This window comes from Lipophrys pholis (assembly GCF_963383615.2).
Source record: "Lipophrys pholis genome assembly, chromosome: 5".
In the NCBI taxonomy this organism is placed as follows: domain Eukaryota; kingdom Metazoa; phylum Chordata; class Actinopteri; order Blenniiformes; family Blenniidae; genus Lipophrys; species Lipophrys pholis.
In genome coordinates, this window is record NC_137628.1 from 24623562 (window position 1) to 24643002 (window position 19441).

The 19441-nt window shown below is 42.6% G+C and overlaps 1 protein-coding gene across 1 annotated transcript in view; it reads left to right on the forward strand.

The window, feature by feature from the left end:
- Positions 1-7133: 7133 nt before the first annotated feature.
- The window catches only part of hhip (hedgehog interacting protein), a gene marked incomplete at its 5' end in the record, with an annotated part of 28751 nt that continues 16443 nt past the window's right edge, over positions 7134-19441 (forward strand). Inside the window, 4 exons of the mRNA XM_080464635.1 lie at positions 7134-7400; positions 11091-11283; positions 15633-15777; positions 17509-17710. Of these exons, the coding sequence (XP_080320761.1) occupies positions 7134-7400; positions 11091-11283; positions 15633-15777; positions 17509-17710 (807 nt within the window). The remainder of the gene's footprint in view (positions 7401-11090; positions 11284-15632; positions 15778-17508; positions 17711-19441) is intronic.

Below are 19441 nucleotides of genomic sequence, written 5' to 3' on the forward strand. Positions count from 1 at the left end.
ACCTGCCGTCACTGATGCCAGCGTGAAGACCATCGCCCGACGCAAAGCTCGCTTTCCTGTTAATAAAAACCTTACGGCCTTGAAAAGGCAAAACACATGTGACTAACGTGCACTTGTGCATGAGCAATTCAAGAGCCGTAACTATTAAAGTGGTTTAACTGATGCGGAACAAATAATGGCTGAGGTAAGGTGGAAATGCACCTGGATGTAAATAATGAAACATACTGACGTCATATTAAGTTTACAGTGAGTGAGGCAAACAAAACCAGTGGCAAATCCGACATGTTATTGTTGTTGAACCACCACTAAATGCCTTTCAGGAGTAGTAGGCCTCAGAATCACAAAGGAGACCAGAGTTTGATTTATGCTTGGGGAGGAAATTTGAAAATGTATACTGCAATAACTGGCCAGTGTTTTTTACCAGAAGTATCGTGGACTAACCGAAAGAGATTAGGAAAGAAAACATCCTGTCATGGGAGGCTAGCACATTTAAAATATGAGTCATGCACGGTAATCAGATCTCAGACAAATGGGGATATTTTCACTTCAGCTTTCTGGTATAAATGGCAAACCAGGCAATGAAATGGTAAAATGAAAAGAGGCCTCTGGACATTTCACTCTGACAATAACACACATTACGTTTCCAAACAGCAAAGTTTTTATTGGAAGATAAAAAACAAGATTTGACCCTTATTGCCTTTTCACAGATGGCTGCTCCAGCCACTTCTTCTTCTGACTGTTGTTAAATGATCCCAATGCGAGAAGAGCGAGAGACGTTTTGTAAAAGAAAAAAAAAAAGAAGAAAAAAAGATGAATGAAACACAAACACATCATGATATCCACTTTTTGAGACAAGTGGTACAGAACTGTTCTATCAGGCCGATCAAAACCACACAGAGGACCACCTTCAGAGCAACTTTTCCAAATAATAGACGCAAAATACTTTCCATTCGCTTAATATAAATAAAGCTGGAATTGATCAATATGGTGGGTGTGTCATCCACCCTTTTTTGTTTAAATGACTCTTTGGATAAAATGTTCGTGTTAAGTGAGAACTGATGCCTTCCATATTCACCAAACAAGGGAGGATTGGAAGAGTAAACCTTTAGATTTAGTTTTTCTTAATAATAGAAGAGATTGCTGAGAGAATAAGTACCACTGGCTGGATTTACTAGAATGTCAAAGCAATACAGTTTGTTGTGATATTGGCTGCATTTGAAAGGTTGATAAAGGTACAGTACATGCCTGCTGTATAGTTTCAGGTGAAGCAATCTACTCGTGCTTCAGAATGTGCATTAATTTTCAATGCCAGTTTATGTGCATACATACACACATATATACATGACTTCCGCCTTCCTCATTCAGATGCCATCATTTGGAAGAGCACTCAAAAGCCTACCTGATGGAGAGCAAGACAGGCCAAGCAGGAACAGATGGGCTGAGGACGGCGGGGTACTGTGAAAGAGGGCGCAAAGGGAAGGAAAGAAGGGGGAGAGAGCATCGACAGTCAGGGACCACCATCATTGCTGCCCACACCAGACTACACTTACCACCAGCCACCCGCACCACACACACCCCCACCCCATCCCATCCCAACCAATTCATTTTCAGCAGCAGCGATTCTCCGCTGTAATGAATATGCAATTTGCACACATATGTACTGTATCGTGCCTAACATGGTACTTGTTTGGTATCTGTTTAGCCCCGATGGAAACATTTACAAACAAGTGACCACAAGGAGTCATCAATCTGCACATTAACCTCTTACTTGCCTTTGGGGGGGATTGTGTTATTCTCTATTATAGGGTTCAAAGAAGGACCAAAGACACTGTAACCAGCAGGAAATGGAAATTGTGCCTTTCAACAGAGTACAGCGGCAATTACCTAAGTACCAACAGGATGAAGCCATGGTCACTTCAATCATTGTACTGTTTTGTAAATTTGATAAAAAAAAAAAAAAAAAAACTATCATCAAACATGAGAGATTTCAGACTGGTGAGAGGCAGAATGTCCCTTTTAAACACAACGAGTTGGACTCCGTAGAGTCATGGAGGCAAACATCTGGAAAGGCATCTGTCTGGTCAGTTTCCTATATTTGTTGAAAGGAGCAATGGAAGCCAACAGTACTGTATTTATCTCCATGGAGCTGCGTCATTGTGTTTGTGTGTGTTTGCATGCATCGGGCAGCGAGTATAGCCTCAGCAGTTACGGCACACTCCGTCTCCTCGACTTGCGCAACTCGGTATGTGTCTAATGCCACCGCGCTACGGAGCCCTGGGTGGCTTCACTTATTCATGCCATGTGTATACTTTAGCCAAACAAGGCCTAAGGACACTCCAGGGTGGTACAGAGGAAGGAGGGGCAAGGAAGCTAAAGGCGAGGTAGTGTGGTCTGATGGTTGAAGCCCATGATTTAGAGGCTGTTGATACTGGGCAGACGGCCCAGGCTCAGTCACTGACTCACTGTGGATGACGCTGCATAAGTCACTACACTTAAAATGTCCTCATGTGTTTAGATCTGTTCAAGTGGAAATCAGGCGCACTCACACAGCTGGAAATTGCTACTGCATCTGATTTTCTTGTTTCTCTCGAGCTTTTCCCTGAAGCTTTCATAAACAGATGGCAAAGGCTCATTAAGCTGTTGTCAGGACTATTAATGACATTGTGAACACTTTCCGAGGTCTGTATGCCTTTAGGCGTACGGTTGCCAAAGCAAGACCATTAAAGAAGGTGTGAGAGTAATACAATGCTGCTGTGTGCTGCAAGGTGAGGGATGGATGCCATGATAGAAAAGTACACACATAGTTGAACGAGCGTTCGCGGCGCGCTGATGTTAATGATGATGTTTGTGGTCAAGCTGAGAAAAATGAAAGGTGATTGCAGCACTGTATTAAAGGTGTTAAATGCTTCGACCCCAGTGGGCATATCGTATGAGTGAGCCAATTTATTGGTAGAGAGGCGCATGCTCCAGTTCTACGATCATAAAACTGTATGCGACCCGGATTTAATTGAATGAATGCGTAGAGTTTTGAGTTAATTCAGTTTTTCTTTAAAATTCACAAAAGGTCTGCATGATTATCCATAAAACAAAACTAAATGGACAAGTACATTTTGCCAGAGTTGTCTCATAAACTGCATCCCTCCAAATGATTTTGTCGTTGAAGTATTGGGATCCATGTCCAACCATTTCTGTATTTACATTTTAAGGCCAATAATCTGACATTCCTACACATTTTTTCTCGGAATAGCAGGTCACATGATGTGACAAGATTAGAAATGATCTAAAAAGTGTGGGAAGCGATCTTTCCTCTTATTCTTAACAGAGTTCATAAAAATTTAACATCCATCCATCCATGACACTGCCTTATCCTCAGGGTGGAGGCAGGGTACACCCTGGACCTGCCACCAGTCCATCACAGAGAAGGACACAGTCACACACACACACACACACACACACACTCCCATAAATACATGTTGTCGGACTGTGGGAGAAACCCGGAGTATTCAGAGAAAATACACACCTGCACAGGCAGAACGTGCAAACTCCAATCATCCAAGCCCATGCATTCTGGACTGAAACTAGATATGGTCTCGCTAACCACTACACCACTGTGTGTTAAGTTTGAACTCTCCGTCATCACACTGTGTCATATCTCACAATATACTGAGGACGCACATCCTAAAAAAACTACAGACACTTCTTACTTTTTCAAACTTTCAGACATTAGTGAAGTCATTCCTATGAAACATACCCTGAGTTTGTGTATCTAGGTTGCTGCATCAGTTGCGGCCAAAGGAATTCCACACGGCAGACGTGTATTTAGACTTTATCCCGAGAAGAGAGGGTTCGTCGTAAATCACCATTTCAAAAGTTTCGTTTGGACCATTTGACTTGATGATGATGTCACGTCTCGATTCAGTTTCTGTTTCCGCCAATAAGTAAGTTATGGGCATGTATACTACATATCATCCAACTCAAAAAGCCCCTTTGCTGAGGAATGTCATCAAGAATAAAACCCCGTCTGATGATTGTAAAAACCTGTACCAATGTTGGGGGAAAATCTATCTTGTGTCTTCTCGGAAATTTTTGAATTTCCAATTCAAATGTAATTAAAACACAGCAACAACATCACAGGGCCGGAAAATGGAACCACTCCAATTTTGCAGCTTTTAGGGAAACATGCTGTGTCATGTCCATAGATTATTACTCATTAAAATAATAAAAAAAAAAGTCACAGATTTCCTCCTGCTCCACAGTCTCCGATTGAAACCTACTTTCACAAACCTTTTTAGTTGAACTTGTGAACTGTGAGGAAGTGGTTTGGCCCACTTGGAGTGGAATCCAAAAACAATGTACAGATGGAGTTCTGTCAATTCTGTGTATGCTCCTGATTGTGTTCCTGAGTTATGAATCAAACGAGGCAGCGAGACGAGAGAAAACTTTTAAAAGGTCTCCTCAGTCTGGGAAATAGCGGAGGCGGCAGTGAGAGCTGGTGGATCTCCGGAGTCATGCTGTTGATGCTCATGTGGTCACACACAAACCTAACCATCATCCCCTGGGACATCCTTTCAGAGGGTCGGACTCTGAGCATATGAGAATTCCCCTTCTGACCTTGTAGAAATAAAAGAATGAAGCAGGTGGTATGGTGTCAGGAACTGCCTACATTAGCTTAACAGAGTTGTACTTACATCAGTATTGAATAATGCGCGATCGCAATGATCAAAGACAATCGTGTGAGAGTTCCCTCCGAGAATGCAAACGCAATGGAAACCTAATAGAATGAAAGACATCAAGTTTTATCTGAATAATGCTGAGAGCAAATATCGCAAGACATAGTGTTTTTTGTTTTGTTTTTTTCTATGAATGTACTGTATGATTGTTTCTACATGTGTATGCATGTGTGTGTGTGTGTGTGTGTACATCTTCCCTCAGCCTGTGCTTCACCCTGTCAGCTAAGAACTGCGGTCTGTTGAACTGTGATTCTCTTGGTCTATCTCTCCCAGCAGATGTACTCCTCTCTGTTCCACAGCTGCATCCCACATGTTTACATGCTGTTTGACAATGCGGTAATATTCTCCTCTCTGTGCTGAGAGCTGGAGTGTTTGCAGTGATAGTGGTGGTAGTGGTGACGGTGGCAGTCGCCTTCTTTTCATCTGGTCGTGTTTGTCACCTCCCCATAACATCCAGGGTACAGCAGTAGCCGCTTTGGCTATACTTGGTCCTGAAATGTCTCCAGTTGGGTAACGTAAAGAATGTGGGCAGTGTGTGGGGGGGGGGGGGGGGGGGGGGGGCAGATCTGGCAGGGTCTGCCATGGCTTCATAGCACACACAGTCATTTCCATAATTGCCTACAATCAAACCAACCCCTCCTGGATTCCTCCCGCTCCAGATTCCTGCAGATAAGCTGAGCCGGAGCTCTGGTGAGTGCTGGAGACCCCCAAGTAAGAACAGGTGCTGCTAATGTAAGTGATTTCAGGTTCTCTGTGTTCCCTGAAAGAGGGGGTGGGGAGCTGTTGTTTCTCTTGTAATTGGCATGGCTGGACATTCCCGTTTTGACTGTCATCGTGTGAAATTTCTGGAGTGAAATGGAAAGAGGACTCGTCCCACTTTGGTATTATTATCACACGTCAGCCAAATTAAGATGCCTTACCACCGTCCTCCAACAAGTGGCTTTGTATTATGATTTCAGTGATTGCTTTTCCATATCAGCTACTTTTCCACTGCCTGCCGCACGTGTACTTCTTGTGCAGATACCTGAAAAAAAAACAAAAAACTTTTAGACCAGCAAAGTCAAACAACCCATGATACAGTATGTTCTTGATTTTCAAAGTCCCAGAGTTATGGAGAAATAGGCAAATATCAAGTGTCTTTCCCTTGGAGATAATTATTCACTACCAATGACTCACACATATCATTTTTATATATTGCACAGCATATATTTACAGAGTTGGCGCTGAAGCATGATCATTAAGTTAGTTGAGCAAGGTGTCCTCAGATTTCCTCTGTGAAAGTGCAAACAGCAAGCACATTAGATGGAGAACAATTTAAAATAAACTAAAACTAAGAGAATGAAGAAAAAAAACCAGTAGGAGTTGTGTCTTGGAACTATGTTGTACAGTCTAATTGAAGTCAGCTGGAATGTATGTGACGTTTTTTTTATGGTGTATACATACGCATACATTTAAGTCAGTTTTAGGCGGCATAAAGCATCTCAAGGTTGACATCGAAGTAGAGTTTTTTGATGCAAAAGCCACTATTATGCACAATAATATAAGGTGCTTCAGGTCATAGAAGGAGAAAGTTGAGGATATCCCCTCGGTCTATTATCACAACATGGCTTTAAATGATGTTTACATCCAGAGTGTAAGATGGCAGAGGCTCTTGGCAGGCGGCGTGATGGTGAATGATAGTCATTTCATTTGTGCTTTCGGCTGAGTGAGCAGTCCGTCCTGCGCCTCCCTCCGCCCGCAGCCTCCGTGCGCGTGCACTGCTCTGCCAGGTGAACGTCTACCTTCGTCGTGTGGACGCGACCGCGGCCACGGGCGCGCTCACGCGAAGTTGCCTACGTCACGGTGCTCGCTCCTCTTCTCGCGCGCTGGTTAAAAAGAAGGAGGAAAGAGGACGGGAAAACATGTGAGCGCTCACAGGACTTTTAGTGAGACAGAACTTTTATTTTACTATATGTTTTTTTTATTTTTTAAGTGAGCCGTGCCTGTACACACAGCCGCGCAGAGCACCACGAAGGAATTACATCTGAAAGGAACGACACGGCTCTTTTTCCACTTTACTGGCTTTTGATTTTTGGGACTTTTTTTTGTGTGTTCATCAGGATATTTTGTGTTTGTATTTTGATATTGCTATATTTGTACCATATAACCAGCGGAAGCATTAATTTATTTTTAAACACCTGTCTCCATTGCAGTGAATCAAGAAAGATATTTGTATTATCAACCGGCTTCTGCTGCTTGGAGAAATACAGGCTATATATTTATACTTATAGCCTCCAGCACTGCCGGTCAGCATTTCTCTATTGATAAGGGGACGCTTATATAGTGTGTTTCCCCCTCAATTTATATAATTTTTTTCTCTTTTTTTTAATATTATTATTATTTGATGCTGATTTTTTTAAAACTATGAAGCATTTGCAATTTGTGCTGGTCCTGGCCATCGCGGTCAACATGTGGGAATGTGGGGACGCAAAGTTCGGCGAGAGGGGAGAAATCAGCCCCCGGAGGAGAAGATGTTACGACGGCAGCTCGCCCAAGCGGCTGAAGAAGAGGGAGAGAAAAGTGCTGCTTGACGGCAGCAACGGGGACGTTTGCCACAGGTTGTATCCCCGAATGTCCTGCTGTCCCACCAGGAGGGCCGCCTTCCAGATCCTGCACCGCAGGGATGCCAGGGTAGGTTTAAAGTCCGCTCTACACCTTGTGTTCTCCTCTAATTGAGGGACTGGATTTTTTTTTTTTTTTTTTTTTTTTTTTTTTTTTAACTGCTGAGGCGCCTCCGGAGATGTATTTACAGCCCTGGAGTATTGTCATTCGTCTCGTTATAGCCGACAGCTGAATTCGGGGGAAGTTGTCCCGGGGCTGTGCTGCCTGAGTCAAATAAGATAATAGAAAAAAAAAAAGAAAAAAAAAGACAAATTTCTATACTTTTACACCGGCACTGAGAGTTAGAGGATCTTGAGTTTAGTTGTCAACAAAATCAACTACAGTTCGCTCCACTTCTACTTTGCTGCCTTTATTTATTTATTATTATTTTTGCTGTTGGATGATATTTCCACTCTGATTCCGGTCGTTTATGGTCCTTGTCCGTCTTTGCCCGTTGTTTGCGCTGGCTTACTTTGTCCTGGAAATGAATGAACTTCTCGGTTCGTGCGGATAGATTAACATTTTTTTGTTTACTTGGTGGCTTGCCTTGCACAATCTGCTGCGGGTCTAATTCAGCATGTCCGATGCGCTTCGGCGTTACATGGCAATCCCCGCAGATTTACGTTACTTCTCGCCACAGTCCGCTCCAGCTGTCAGTTGACGCGTTTACCAGAAAAAAGGTAGCGTCTCTCTATCCCCCCCCCCCCCCCCCCCCCACCCCCCCCCTTGAACAACCTCACTCTTTCTTATTTAATATTTTGTTGCGTTTTTTTTTTAAGGCGGTTGTACGACATTTGTTTGTCAGGCGTGCTTTAACGTGTAGGTGCAAGTTTCACTGCATTTCCGCGCTGCAGTGAAAGAAGTGTAGTTTCGAACAAAAAAAATGAATAATAAATACGATGAAACATCACGTAACGCACAGCTCGGTCCTTTAAATAGACGAGTCGGGGGGCGGGTGGGGGGGGGGGGGGCTGTGTGCGCCAAACTTGTAGCGGATTCCGTTGGATCCATTCTCATGTAAACCACTCCTCGAATCATTCAGTGGCTGGGTGGTATCCCACTTTGTGTACGACAAAAAGCCATATTGCATCATTTAATTTGCTCAAGTCATGCAAATAAGAAGGGGTTGGGGGTGGGGGGGTTGGGTGTGGGGGGGGGGGGGGGGGGGGTGGCTGAATAGACGAACTCGACTTCTCCTCCTCCCACTACACTGCCCACACACGGAGCCCTTTCTGATTATGGCAAAAGAATAACAACAACACCATTGTGTTTGTTGGTTTCACTAATGGGAGAAGCTGGAGAACATCACTCTCCCCAGTCATCAGCCCCTGTCCAAGTGTTAATGCCTTTGAGAGGGTGTGTGTGTCCTTCACTATATCCCCCTGCCAACAAACTTACACCTATTCCCTGGAGGACAAGTGTTTTGAATTGCCTGCCCCAGTCTTTTGCTCCCTTCTCCCTCGGTTTATGTGACCATGTGCAGCTTGTTGCACATTTGTTTTGCAGCTGAAAGACAAATTATTTGTTTTTTTATTTTCATAGTGTGACATCAAGAGTCAATAGCTTTGTTCCTGAACCCTTGCAGTCTCAGACCACTATGCAGATACGATCACAGAAGGAAGGAATCCTGAAACAGCTGTTTTCCCACATGAAGCGGAGAATTGCAGGTTGTAAAGCCAGTTTTCTGAATCGTAATACAAACACATGAAATTCCAAGAGAATACGTTACTGACAGTTTGGATTTTTTTCTTACGCCATCATAGTCCCATGTTTCTGATTGTGGCTCTGTTGTTGACCTCAAGTGAAAGTGCAACAACAGCTGAGCCTCACAGCTATTTTCTCCCCGCTTTTGAGGAACATACTTGCTGATATTCAGCAAAAGGCAACAAACAAAGGTCCACTTGTCCTGGTTTGGATGATGGCAACATTGGAGCCCATCCCAGCAACATATGGACTCAGGGCATGGCTGAGAGCACACAAATGCTACTCTCTGTGGACGTTGTGCCAGCCCATGGCACACAGAATCAATGGGCAATTTAGAGCAGGAGGGCAGGCATGCCCTCAACACTACATGGCACACATACCGGGTCAGAGCCAGCTCGGAGCTCCCTTTCTGAGTAAAACACAAACAGTTGGGGGAAAAAAAATGTAGAATGTTATTTGAAGAGTTTTTTTTCAAGCGTAAAAATAGTAATAAAGTGGATTTTAAAATCCAGCCTTACATTCGTCTATTCTGTTTGATGTGATGAGAAATTTCCTCTGTTGATGTCAGTATGTTATTCAGGTGGACTTTCAGGTTTTCCCCAGACGTTCAGCCACCTGTCGGGTCTGCCCAGTTCTTTACAGCCTCTAAACAGAGACGCTTTCTCTCAGTTGCAGCTTTGCTGCGAACAGAGTCAAGTGTAAGGTGTCCATATGTTAGCCTTGGGTCCCGGGGTCTAATTGACTTCGACAGACTGCTAATTTGTTGATACCAAAGTGGGAATGATGTGTCTGTCTATCTCTCAGTTGGTGTTTACACATGGACCTCACACAGAGCAAAGCACTACCAGCCTGCCTGGCTGCCCAAGCGGCACTGCTCTTGACCTAAAACAGATTACATTGTGTTTTATTATGGCTAATTTGTTATGTAAATAATCCCGCTAATTTCTTTTGGATTAACTCTATGTGTACTTTCGCGTAATGACCCCAAGTCAGGCTTTGAGGCTCTTTTTTTGGGGGTGGGGGGGGGTGGGCTCCATTCATTTCATGGTCTGTGATCTGTCAGATGGGAGAATTGTAATTTGACTTTAACTCTTTGTGACCTACGGTAAGTAGGCAGAGAATGAGAAGATTACTTTGTTTATTTCTCTAAACAGATATGAGCTCCAACCACAGTGCCAAGACCATTTTGTTATGAGGAAAAAAAAAGTGTTTTGCAATTGCACAGAGAACAAAAATATCAACATATGTCAAAAAAAAAAAAGAAAAGGTTTGAGATGTTTATCATAATGCCGATTTTATATATGGCATTTGTAAACCCAGAAATAAAATCATGCAATAAGAAAATGAAAGAAGAAGGGCAATATCCCAATTGAAAATGTGGAGTCATCTAGTAGTGCGTTAATAACAATTTGGGGTGCTGTTTGTGAACAAACTTTCTCTTACAATTTCATTTTTTTGCTGGCAAAAGAAAATTGTAGTTTGACCACACTGTTAAACATAATATTAACTGCAATATTAATTCGCCAAACTACCTTCTAATCCTGCTAAATATGAAGGAAATCTATAATATTGCAGTCTAATCTGTGGCAAAAACAACCAGGATTTTGACATTTACATGTGAAGTGGTCGCTAGGGTTTCTAACATGCATATAATTGTGCTGTGGTATTTATGTACTGACGCTCTGCTCAATATTTGAAGTATTTCAACTTTTAATGCATTTCATATGTGAGTTAAGTTTTCAAAATACATAAGATCACTTCTTTGATTGGTAATTACAACTCATGCATATGGTTTGGAACTGTTGAACTTTGTCCTTATGTAGTTGTAGCAACAACAACAACAACAAAAAAAAACAACATTGTGGGAAGTTGCTTGAAATGTGTAATCATTCATAGTGTAATCTTAATATTACCTAAATTACACGTTGGCTTGCTCGTGAAATGTGAAGTAAGAGGTAAAAATCAACCGGCCATCATTTTAATCAGGCATATGTCCTTGTTGCGTGTGGTCTCCAGATTTTCTCCACGAACAACACAGAATGTGGACGTATCCTGGAGGAGATCAAGTGTGCACGCTGCTCCCCCAATGCCCAGGTGTTGTTCCACTCCTTGGACATGGACAAGATGCCACACAGGGAGCCAGACCTGCCGCGGCTCTGCCAGGACTTCTGCCGCGAGTTCTACTACACCTGCCGGGGGCACATACCAGGTAATTACACACATAATGATGGCCATGAATGCAAGCTTAATTATCGCCTCTGTGGTTACCTGGCGGTACGTAAGCAAACATATACAGCGAAGAGAGTACGTGAAAGAAAGTGCAGTGTTGGAAACGTTAGATTGCAATCGTCTGAAATTGAGAACGAGCCTCACTTCTTATTTCGACTTGGTCTGCATGTGTAGGACTGGCAGATTGTTGGATTTAGGCGAGACGTAGTGCGTCAGTAGTCTGGTTTGTGAATATTTATTTGTCCAGCTTTTACCTCATCTGACCTCACCTCCATTTGTTGCTGAGCTTGTCTTCCCGCTTCCTCGCCGCCTCACGTCTTACGTCTCTGTTGGATTTTAATGCGTGAGTAAAATTACACGCAGTACTTCTTGTATACACACACCGACATCTGATTAAAGCACAGACTAATGAAACACAGTTGATTCCGCAATGAGCAGAGTGATATTGGTACTTAGGAACAGAACGCTTGTCCCTCCTCTCTCTGGTAGTTTATTTGAGACTGTGCAGGTTTATTGTGTCAACACAAGGTGGCAATCATTTTCCTTGATCGTGGTAACAACACACTGTTTTGAAACATTTCCTGACATATGAAGGAAAATAAGAGATTTGCAAAGGTGGGTTTAAAATGCTTTTCTCACTCGCACGAACAAAATCCAGCCCATCCAGCCCCCCTGACAAGTGTACCAGAAAATTTGACTGACTGCAGCAAAATGAAGTATTTTATGACCAATTCCTGGATGCTGCTTGCTCGACTCAACCACGGGGGTTGATTCTGCACTTTAGATGCATGTGCACCCAAGATGTGGTCGAGACATGACTGCTGTGTACTTTGCTTGCCTCAGACATAAACTGTCACTCACAAACCTGCGCCTCATGTCCTGCCATTACAATGCTTTAATGCAGTAGTGAGTTCTCTGGACATAGTTGGAGCGTTACAGTTTCTCTTTAACGTTTAACATCACAACTACCTGTGCTTTCAGAGTGCATACCGAACATGATCAAACACCTTTGACTGTCTTTTTCTCCTCCAGCCAAGTCGACTGTCCAATCTCTGCCGCCGCAAACTGATTAGATCTGCCGAGATTTGAAAACAGAGAACAGTTTCAAACACACTTGTCTATAACCCACCCACATGGTGGTTGCCCCCACTCAAGTCAAATATCAAAGACATACATTCCATCAGAGTGCATCCTCGCCTGCATCTAATGGCCTGCGAGTATCATGTATAACACTTGATCTACAATTGAGATTGCCGTGCTATGCGCTACAGAGCAGCGCACGAGGAAGGAAGGAGTTGTCTTGTCTGAAGTTGCATTACTCGCGCATGAACCGACAGACAAATGAGTCTTGAGAATCCAACCAAAAAAACCTCTAGAAATCCAGTGGAGAAACCCCATCCAACACCCCAACACACACACACACACACACACACACACACACACACACACACACTCCCGTCCGCTGCTGTGCTCCCTCCCTGCTCACCCCCCTTCAGCCCCCCACAGATCAGCATATGTGGTGACGAATGACACATTTATTTTTCTACAAAGGCTGTGTGTATGTAAAACTGCTGAAGTGCATCAAGATGTCAAGTACTTTGGGTGGGCCACCCAGGTTGCCTTGGAAGATAACCAGATGGAAGTATAACTTTAGCGCTGGGGAGCCAGGAATATGGACAGAGTTCTGTCTCTCGCTCTCTGTTTCTCCTTTTCACTCCCTCGCTCTCCACTTCTTTGCTCTCCGTCTCTTTGTTTTGCAGACTGCTCTTCTCCTATCACTCTTTCTCGAACAGTATAGCAAACTTTAATAGCTTATGAATTGAATATGTCTTTGAGTTACCTCAATAAATTAGTAATGACAAAGTTATAACTTAGTCCTATGACCGAACATTTCTTGTAAAGGTCTATGCAAGTATCTGCATTGTTTTTTTGTTTTTTTTTACAGGATTGCTAAAACCCAAACGCACAGGTTATTTTGGAAGATTGTTTTTGAGTAGAAGAAGCTGGCGAGCGGGGTATCTACGTCAGCAGCACAGCCATTAGCAATCAGCTTCTTCTTCTTTTCTTTTTTTTTTTTGCTTTGACTTGTTGTGTTGCCATTTATAAATATTTGAAATTGTGTCGAAGAATAGTACAATTTGAGGCAGCAATAGTAAATACAACCACAATAACAAGCAGAAATGGGCTTAATTTTCTGACTTTTGCTAATTCAAACCGACTGACAAAAAGCTTAAATTGAAACAGTAGCCTTTACAGCATCCATAACTGTCGTCCTGCTCTCATGAAACTTTCTACCGGCCCTTGATTAGGACGTGTACTTGGCCCCCTTTTCTCCATAAAGATATTTACTACCTCGACTCTCACTTCTGCCTTGGGGCCTCCCACCTTCTCTATACTCCTCTCATATCTTCCTTCACTCATCCCCCCACCCTGCACCCGAGGTCCCCAACCAGCATGGTTAAGATAACTGCAGACACCAGAGTGTGGGTGGTATAGCCAGAGCTGCGTGTGTGTGTGTGAGTGCGCGCGCCTGTGTGTGTGTGTGTGTTTCTATGTGTGTTTGATGTTCATGTTGTGTTTAGATGTTTGAGGGGATATCCTATCACCTCCAGTATTTGGTGCGGTCAGCCCTTGTGGTGTGTGGCAGGAGAGGGAGATGAAAGGAAGGACAGGGAGAGTCCTGTTTGTATTTTTATCACTGGTGTATTTGCTCTCCTCTGTCCTCTGAGGGATTGACCAAAGGAAACAATATTGTCAAGATTGTTTTTAGGTCGCGAAGGGCCTGTGAGACCTACTGCACACTTTGCTTTTTTTCTGACAATAATGTTGTGACTGCTCTAGCTGGAGGCGGAGCAGTGTGTGACTTGCTTTGTTGACACAGATCAGCTTTTGCTCTGGAAATGAAGTGTTTTAGGAAAACTAGCAGGTCAAAGGAAAACAGTATCTGATCTGTTGTCAGTTCTACCTTGAATTCATGCGCTAAGTTAGGAGTTTTAACATTTTCAGCATTTGGGAACATTATGTCCTTGTGTTTCAATGCAAGCATCTCTCACCCCAAAAACATTTTTGTTTATTTGGAATTTCATGCCATATTGAACAGGCTGACTATTTCATTCCACATGCTGTGCCCATGTGCAGCGCAGTAATGCAAAACAGACAGACCTGTTTGTTGGATAAAACAAGTGCTCGGCTTACTTTTTTAATCAAAGAACATTTAAGGATACCTAATAATTACCTATTAATACACCACTTAGGACAATAAACACTGTTTTGTTTAGCAGTAGCAATCAAAGTTATTAACTACTGTGGTACAACTCCCATGTGGAACGACGATTAGACCGATGACTGTTTGATGAATTTCTTTTCTGGCTTGGCACTGAGAGTTGGTGATGGTGTGAGACAGGATAATGTTATAATGTATAATGATAGTTTTTGTCACTATGTAGATTGTTCCCTGGCTTGGAGGCAAACTAGTATTGCTGTCTGGACTATATATACGGTTTCCTAGTTTAATAATTAGAGCAAGGTGACTTAAATCGTTCAAAGACAAAGCTCATATTGAGGCCACGGTTTGTGCAGAGGTTTCTTTTTCAAAAGAATCCTGATACCCCTTCAGCAACCAGTGAAACTGCTTCCATAAGTAGTTTTTGGTGGCAAAGAGAAGGAATTACAGCCCTAATAATGCGCAACGACTGTGTCATGCAGTCTTTCGTTACTTTTTTCGAAGTTTTGAATTTACTCACATTACTTCGAAGTAGCGGAGAACAAACGTTCAGAAACATTTGTTATGTTTCAATCAAGCAGTCATGTGATGAGAATATCCTTAAATAGCAATATATGGACAGTCATCTCTGGCTTCTGTGTAGGTTAAGCTGAAAGTGAAAAAGCAGTTTTGTTTTTTGTTTTTTCTGCTGTCTGAATGAGACCAGGTTCACTGTAAGGCCTTGTCTAATCAGTGATCCATTTGATTTGGCCCAGTTTCTCTTCACTTGTTCATTTCATCCTGGTCGAGCCAGGATTTGGTTTGGCTCGTCAGTCAAGTGTGACTCCACAACGCGAAAGCACATGTCAACATTTCACATCACTTCTCTCCTTTTGTGCATCTTCTTACCTTTTCTTCATCTCATCTTCATATTTATGTATGCATATTTGTTCCAGCCACAGTACATTAAGGATCTGTGCATTCAAAACAATATGTACCGTGAAAAATGTTTGGAGAATGATATTCATTGGCTCTTTGTTGCTTAGCCAGCAACATGAGTCAGGTGTGTAACGATTGCAGTGTAAGTCTAAGAGCCTTTGTTTGTGTCTGTCTGTTGTGTTTGCTAGAACTATTCCAAGCCGATGTGGATGAGTTCTGCCAGTACTATGGGAGAAGGGATGCCAGTTTATGCTTTCCAGATTTTCAACGAAAGCATCCACAGGGGCAAGACTCCAACTACTTGGGAGATGAGAAAATAGAAGATATCAGCAGGTTTGTGGTCTGACTTACCATGTTTTTTTATCCAATTTAAGTGCCGAGTTACACTATGGAAGATTACTTCGGACTACTTAAGTGTATAAGTTCAAGACGTTAAACCGTGTGTTTTATGTTATCGTGAAAACGGGTATGACCTCTGCAACATGTTCTCCGTTCACTGGCCCATTTTGACATGGTCCATACTTTCAGACAGAAATGCAATGCAATTTCATCTCTAATCCTAAACTTTGTCCAGACTGCTTTTGCTCAGCTTTGCTAACATAATGAAAATACTTATCCTGCGTCATTCTGTTTGCCTCCCTCACTGCAAAGGTCTGTACATCACAGAGGGCTTTGCCCTTTTGTCCATGGGGGGATGCCTTTCATCTCGGTTTCCCCCCGAGGCATGAAGGCCAGGAAGCATGTGCACCTGAGTAGCAGCAACCAACATTCAGTCAAATAACTTCCGACAGTTAAAGGGTCAGGGGCTCGTTTGTTGCTTTTGCTCCAAGAGGGCTACTCAAATAAATGACAGTGAGCGGAGCCCTCTGAGTAAAAAGTGACAAAATAAGTCAAAGATAATATCTAAGATTATGGGTTTTATTTTGTAGCAATGCAGGCACAGAGCTCAAATACTCATATGGTCCTCATGGAACACACACAGAGAGTCTGGTTGTGTATTGTTTTGACGTTTTCATGGCTGGCGGTATATGTGGTTTACCCTGAAAACACTGAAAGTGGAGCACGACCAGAGAGTGCACTGCATTCAGTTTTGGACTGTTATGGTTAATATAATTGTAACCAAATACATCTACTTTTCTCATCCTTCGTAGAGTTATGTCCATGGATGGAAAGGCCACAGGGCCCTGTTTCTAAAGGCAGGTTTTACACCAGCAAAGATTAGATGTGCTGCCTATTCCGCTCCATAACATTCACATCACCCAGCAGTGATGTTGTGATGAGCTCTTATTTTAAATGATGGAACAATAGGGAAGAGGGACTTGTGGGGACAGCTGGTTCTGATTGGAGAAAGAACAAAGACATCTATGCTGTCTAACAATACTTTTCAACAGAATATAATATGCCTGTTCATTGCATAGGAACAGTGATGTTTGTTGAATTCCTTGTCATCACCAGTAAGGTCAATGTAGACATAAATCTAAATATAGAGGAATTTGTTTATTTGCATGTTCCACATGGTTAAATTCAGAGAACCAGTGTGCAGAGTTATGCACTTGGTTTTGAGACTGCAGATCAAATACATTTTGCTTGGTTCCCTCAGATATAGCTGAAGACAATGTAGATTTAGTTGCATTTGAAATATGATGGTAAAAGTCACAGCAAACCTAAGCATTGGGCAAATAAACAACCAGAATATCTTTTACACATTAAATCTTCAGCCATCCATAAACATCATCCAATGCTTTACTGAGGGTCAGCAAAATGCAGATCATAAAATGTAAAATCTACATGTAGAGTCAAAGTTGAAGTTTCAGTAGGCCTGTTCATGGAAAGTCCGTGTTCATATTGAGAAAAATTCAATACAATTTCAGAGAAGGCTTTAGATACAGCTGGCACAAATTGTCATTCCCTGATGTGTTTGTTGTACCACCCTTTGTTTTCTATAGATGCTACATTCATTTACAGTTGATATTCCACATTCATGACTGGATTACTTGCAAGAAACATCATCGTCTGAGGATTTGCCTCTTTTTAAAAAAAATTTTGTTTTGTTTTGTTTCCCAGGAAACACAAACACAACTGCTATTGTGCCCAGGAGGTGTTGAGTGGTCTGAGGCAGCCGGTGGCTGTGGTGCACTGTGGTGATGGTTCCCAGCGGCTCTTTGTCCTGGAGAGGGAGGGGATTGTCAGGGTACTCAACCATGACCTCGAGCTAATCAAAGAGCCCCTCTTGGACATCCACAAGCTGGTGCAGAGCGGCCTTAAGGTAGGACTGAGTCTCTCTTAATACTGTGAATAAAGACATTTCTGGTTGAAAATGAAGACGGAAATATGGTAGTAATTTGAGCAATGATGTAAACAAGGAAGAGTCAAGGAAATGAACTTGGCTGATGGTATGAAGTAGTTTTTCATTCATTTCTAGATCTAGTACGAAATGTGGTAGCGCCTCAACAAAAGTCTTTACAGCAGAAATGTTTGCACCTATGTAAACGTGTGAAAAATCCCCCGGCCAAGATAAATCCCCTTGAAAGTAGTGCCTGCTCACTATTAGTATTCAATTATATAATTAGACTAAACAAGCAGTCATTCATCAAATGTGATTGTGCATTACACTATTATCTGATATTTAACTGTACATACTGCACACATTGTGCAAGCAGCTAATTCTCCCAAGAAAGGTTAATGGCTTTCTTAATCTTTCCCATATTGTTGGAAGACGAGTCCTAATATTACAGCTACTTAACCTAACACTTTAGATAATGACTTACACAATTCCCTGCAATACCCTATGATACCACATGTGAAAATGGGAATAACTACTTTTTATTGAATTTCTAATTCTGTACTCCTTTTCTCTCTCTTAATCTATCAGGATTTTGAGTTTTTAGTAATGGACATGGTGTGTTGACTTAAAAAGATGTCTATGTCTCTGTTCATGACAGGGTTTAACACTTATTGCAGGTGTTTCTGTATGACCTCCCACCGATACAAAAGTCTGTTTGCCAGGAAAGGCAGCAGATAAGATATTTGGGTGTCAGAGGGCAAGTAAACGTGTTTTACTTCTGTGTGACTCCGTGCGCTCTCAGAACATAATAACCACAGGCAGAGCATTAGAAAAGAAACAAAGACATCATGCACTGTTATATATGTGTTTTAATATGAGCTACCTCTCAAAATTATCTATCTAGGAATATGTAGAAATAATGTTCCGGGAATAATTATCATCCATATTCGTCAGTGAATGTCTTTTTACATTTACAATTTGGATTTTTTGATTTTAAATTTTTTTTGCAGAAAGTGCTCAGATTGCAAACAGAGATGGGATAGCTGGCATGTTTTAAGACATACTCCCAGACAGGATGTTTATCTATCACGCATGCCTCTTGCATTTCCACTGACAACCCCTTTGCTTACAAGGAGTCAAACGGAGCACAGCATTTGAATATGCAACTAGCCTCCGCGGGATTGCTCTCCCTGCACTCCTCAGCTCTCCTAATCATAATTCAATCCAAACTGGTTGTGGATAAAGTGACTGTTATGGCAATTAGATGTGGCTCAAGCCCCTGCAGGCCCCAGGAGTCCTATTCTGTGAAGTTGGCTGCCGGAACGGGCTTCCAGCCACACGGGGTGGACGGCATCACGGGAGGGCTAAGGTGTTTACTGGCAGCATCAACAGGATGGAGCTGCCTTTATACAGAGAGAGGAACCCAGGCACCCAGGGGACAGGGCAGATAGCGGGTTTATCATCAGCCCCACGCACATGCTTTGATTGTAATGTTCTGTGTTTCCTCCTGTTCTTCACTCCCCCTCCTTGCTCGGATCCCCTTGGTGCTAATTAGGCCCAACTGCACAGAAACAATACCGTGATGTGGTGGTGTGCGTTCCTACCTGCGCTGTGGGTGTTCCACTGAAATTCAATCTTTACACTCCAGCAAACCCCACACACTCTACCCACACTACTATGTCATCACAGTGGTCATATCGGGTGAATGTGGCT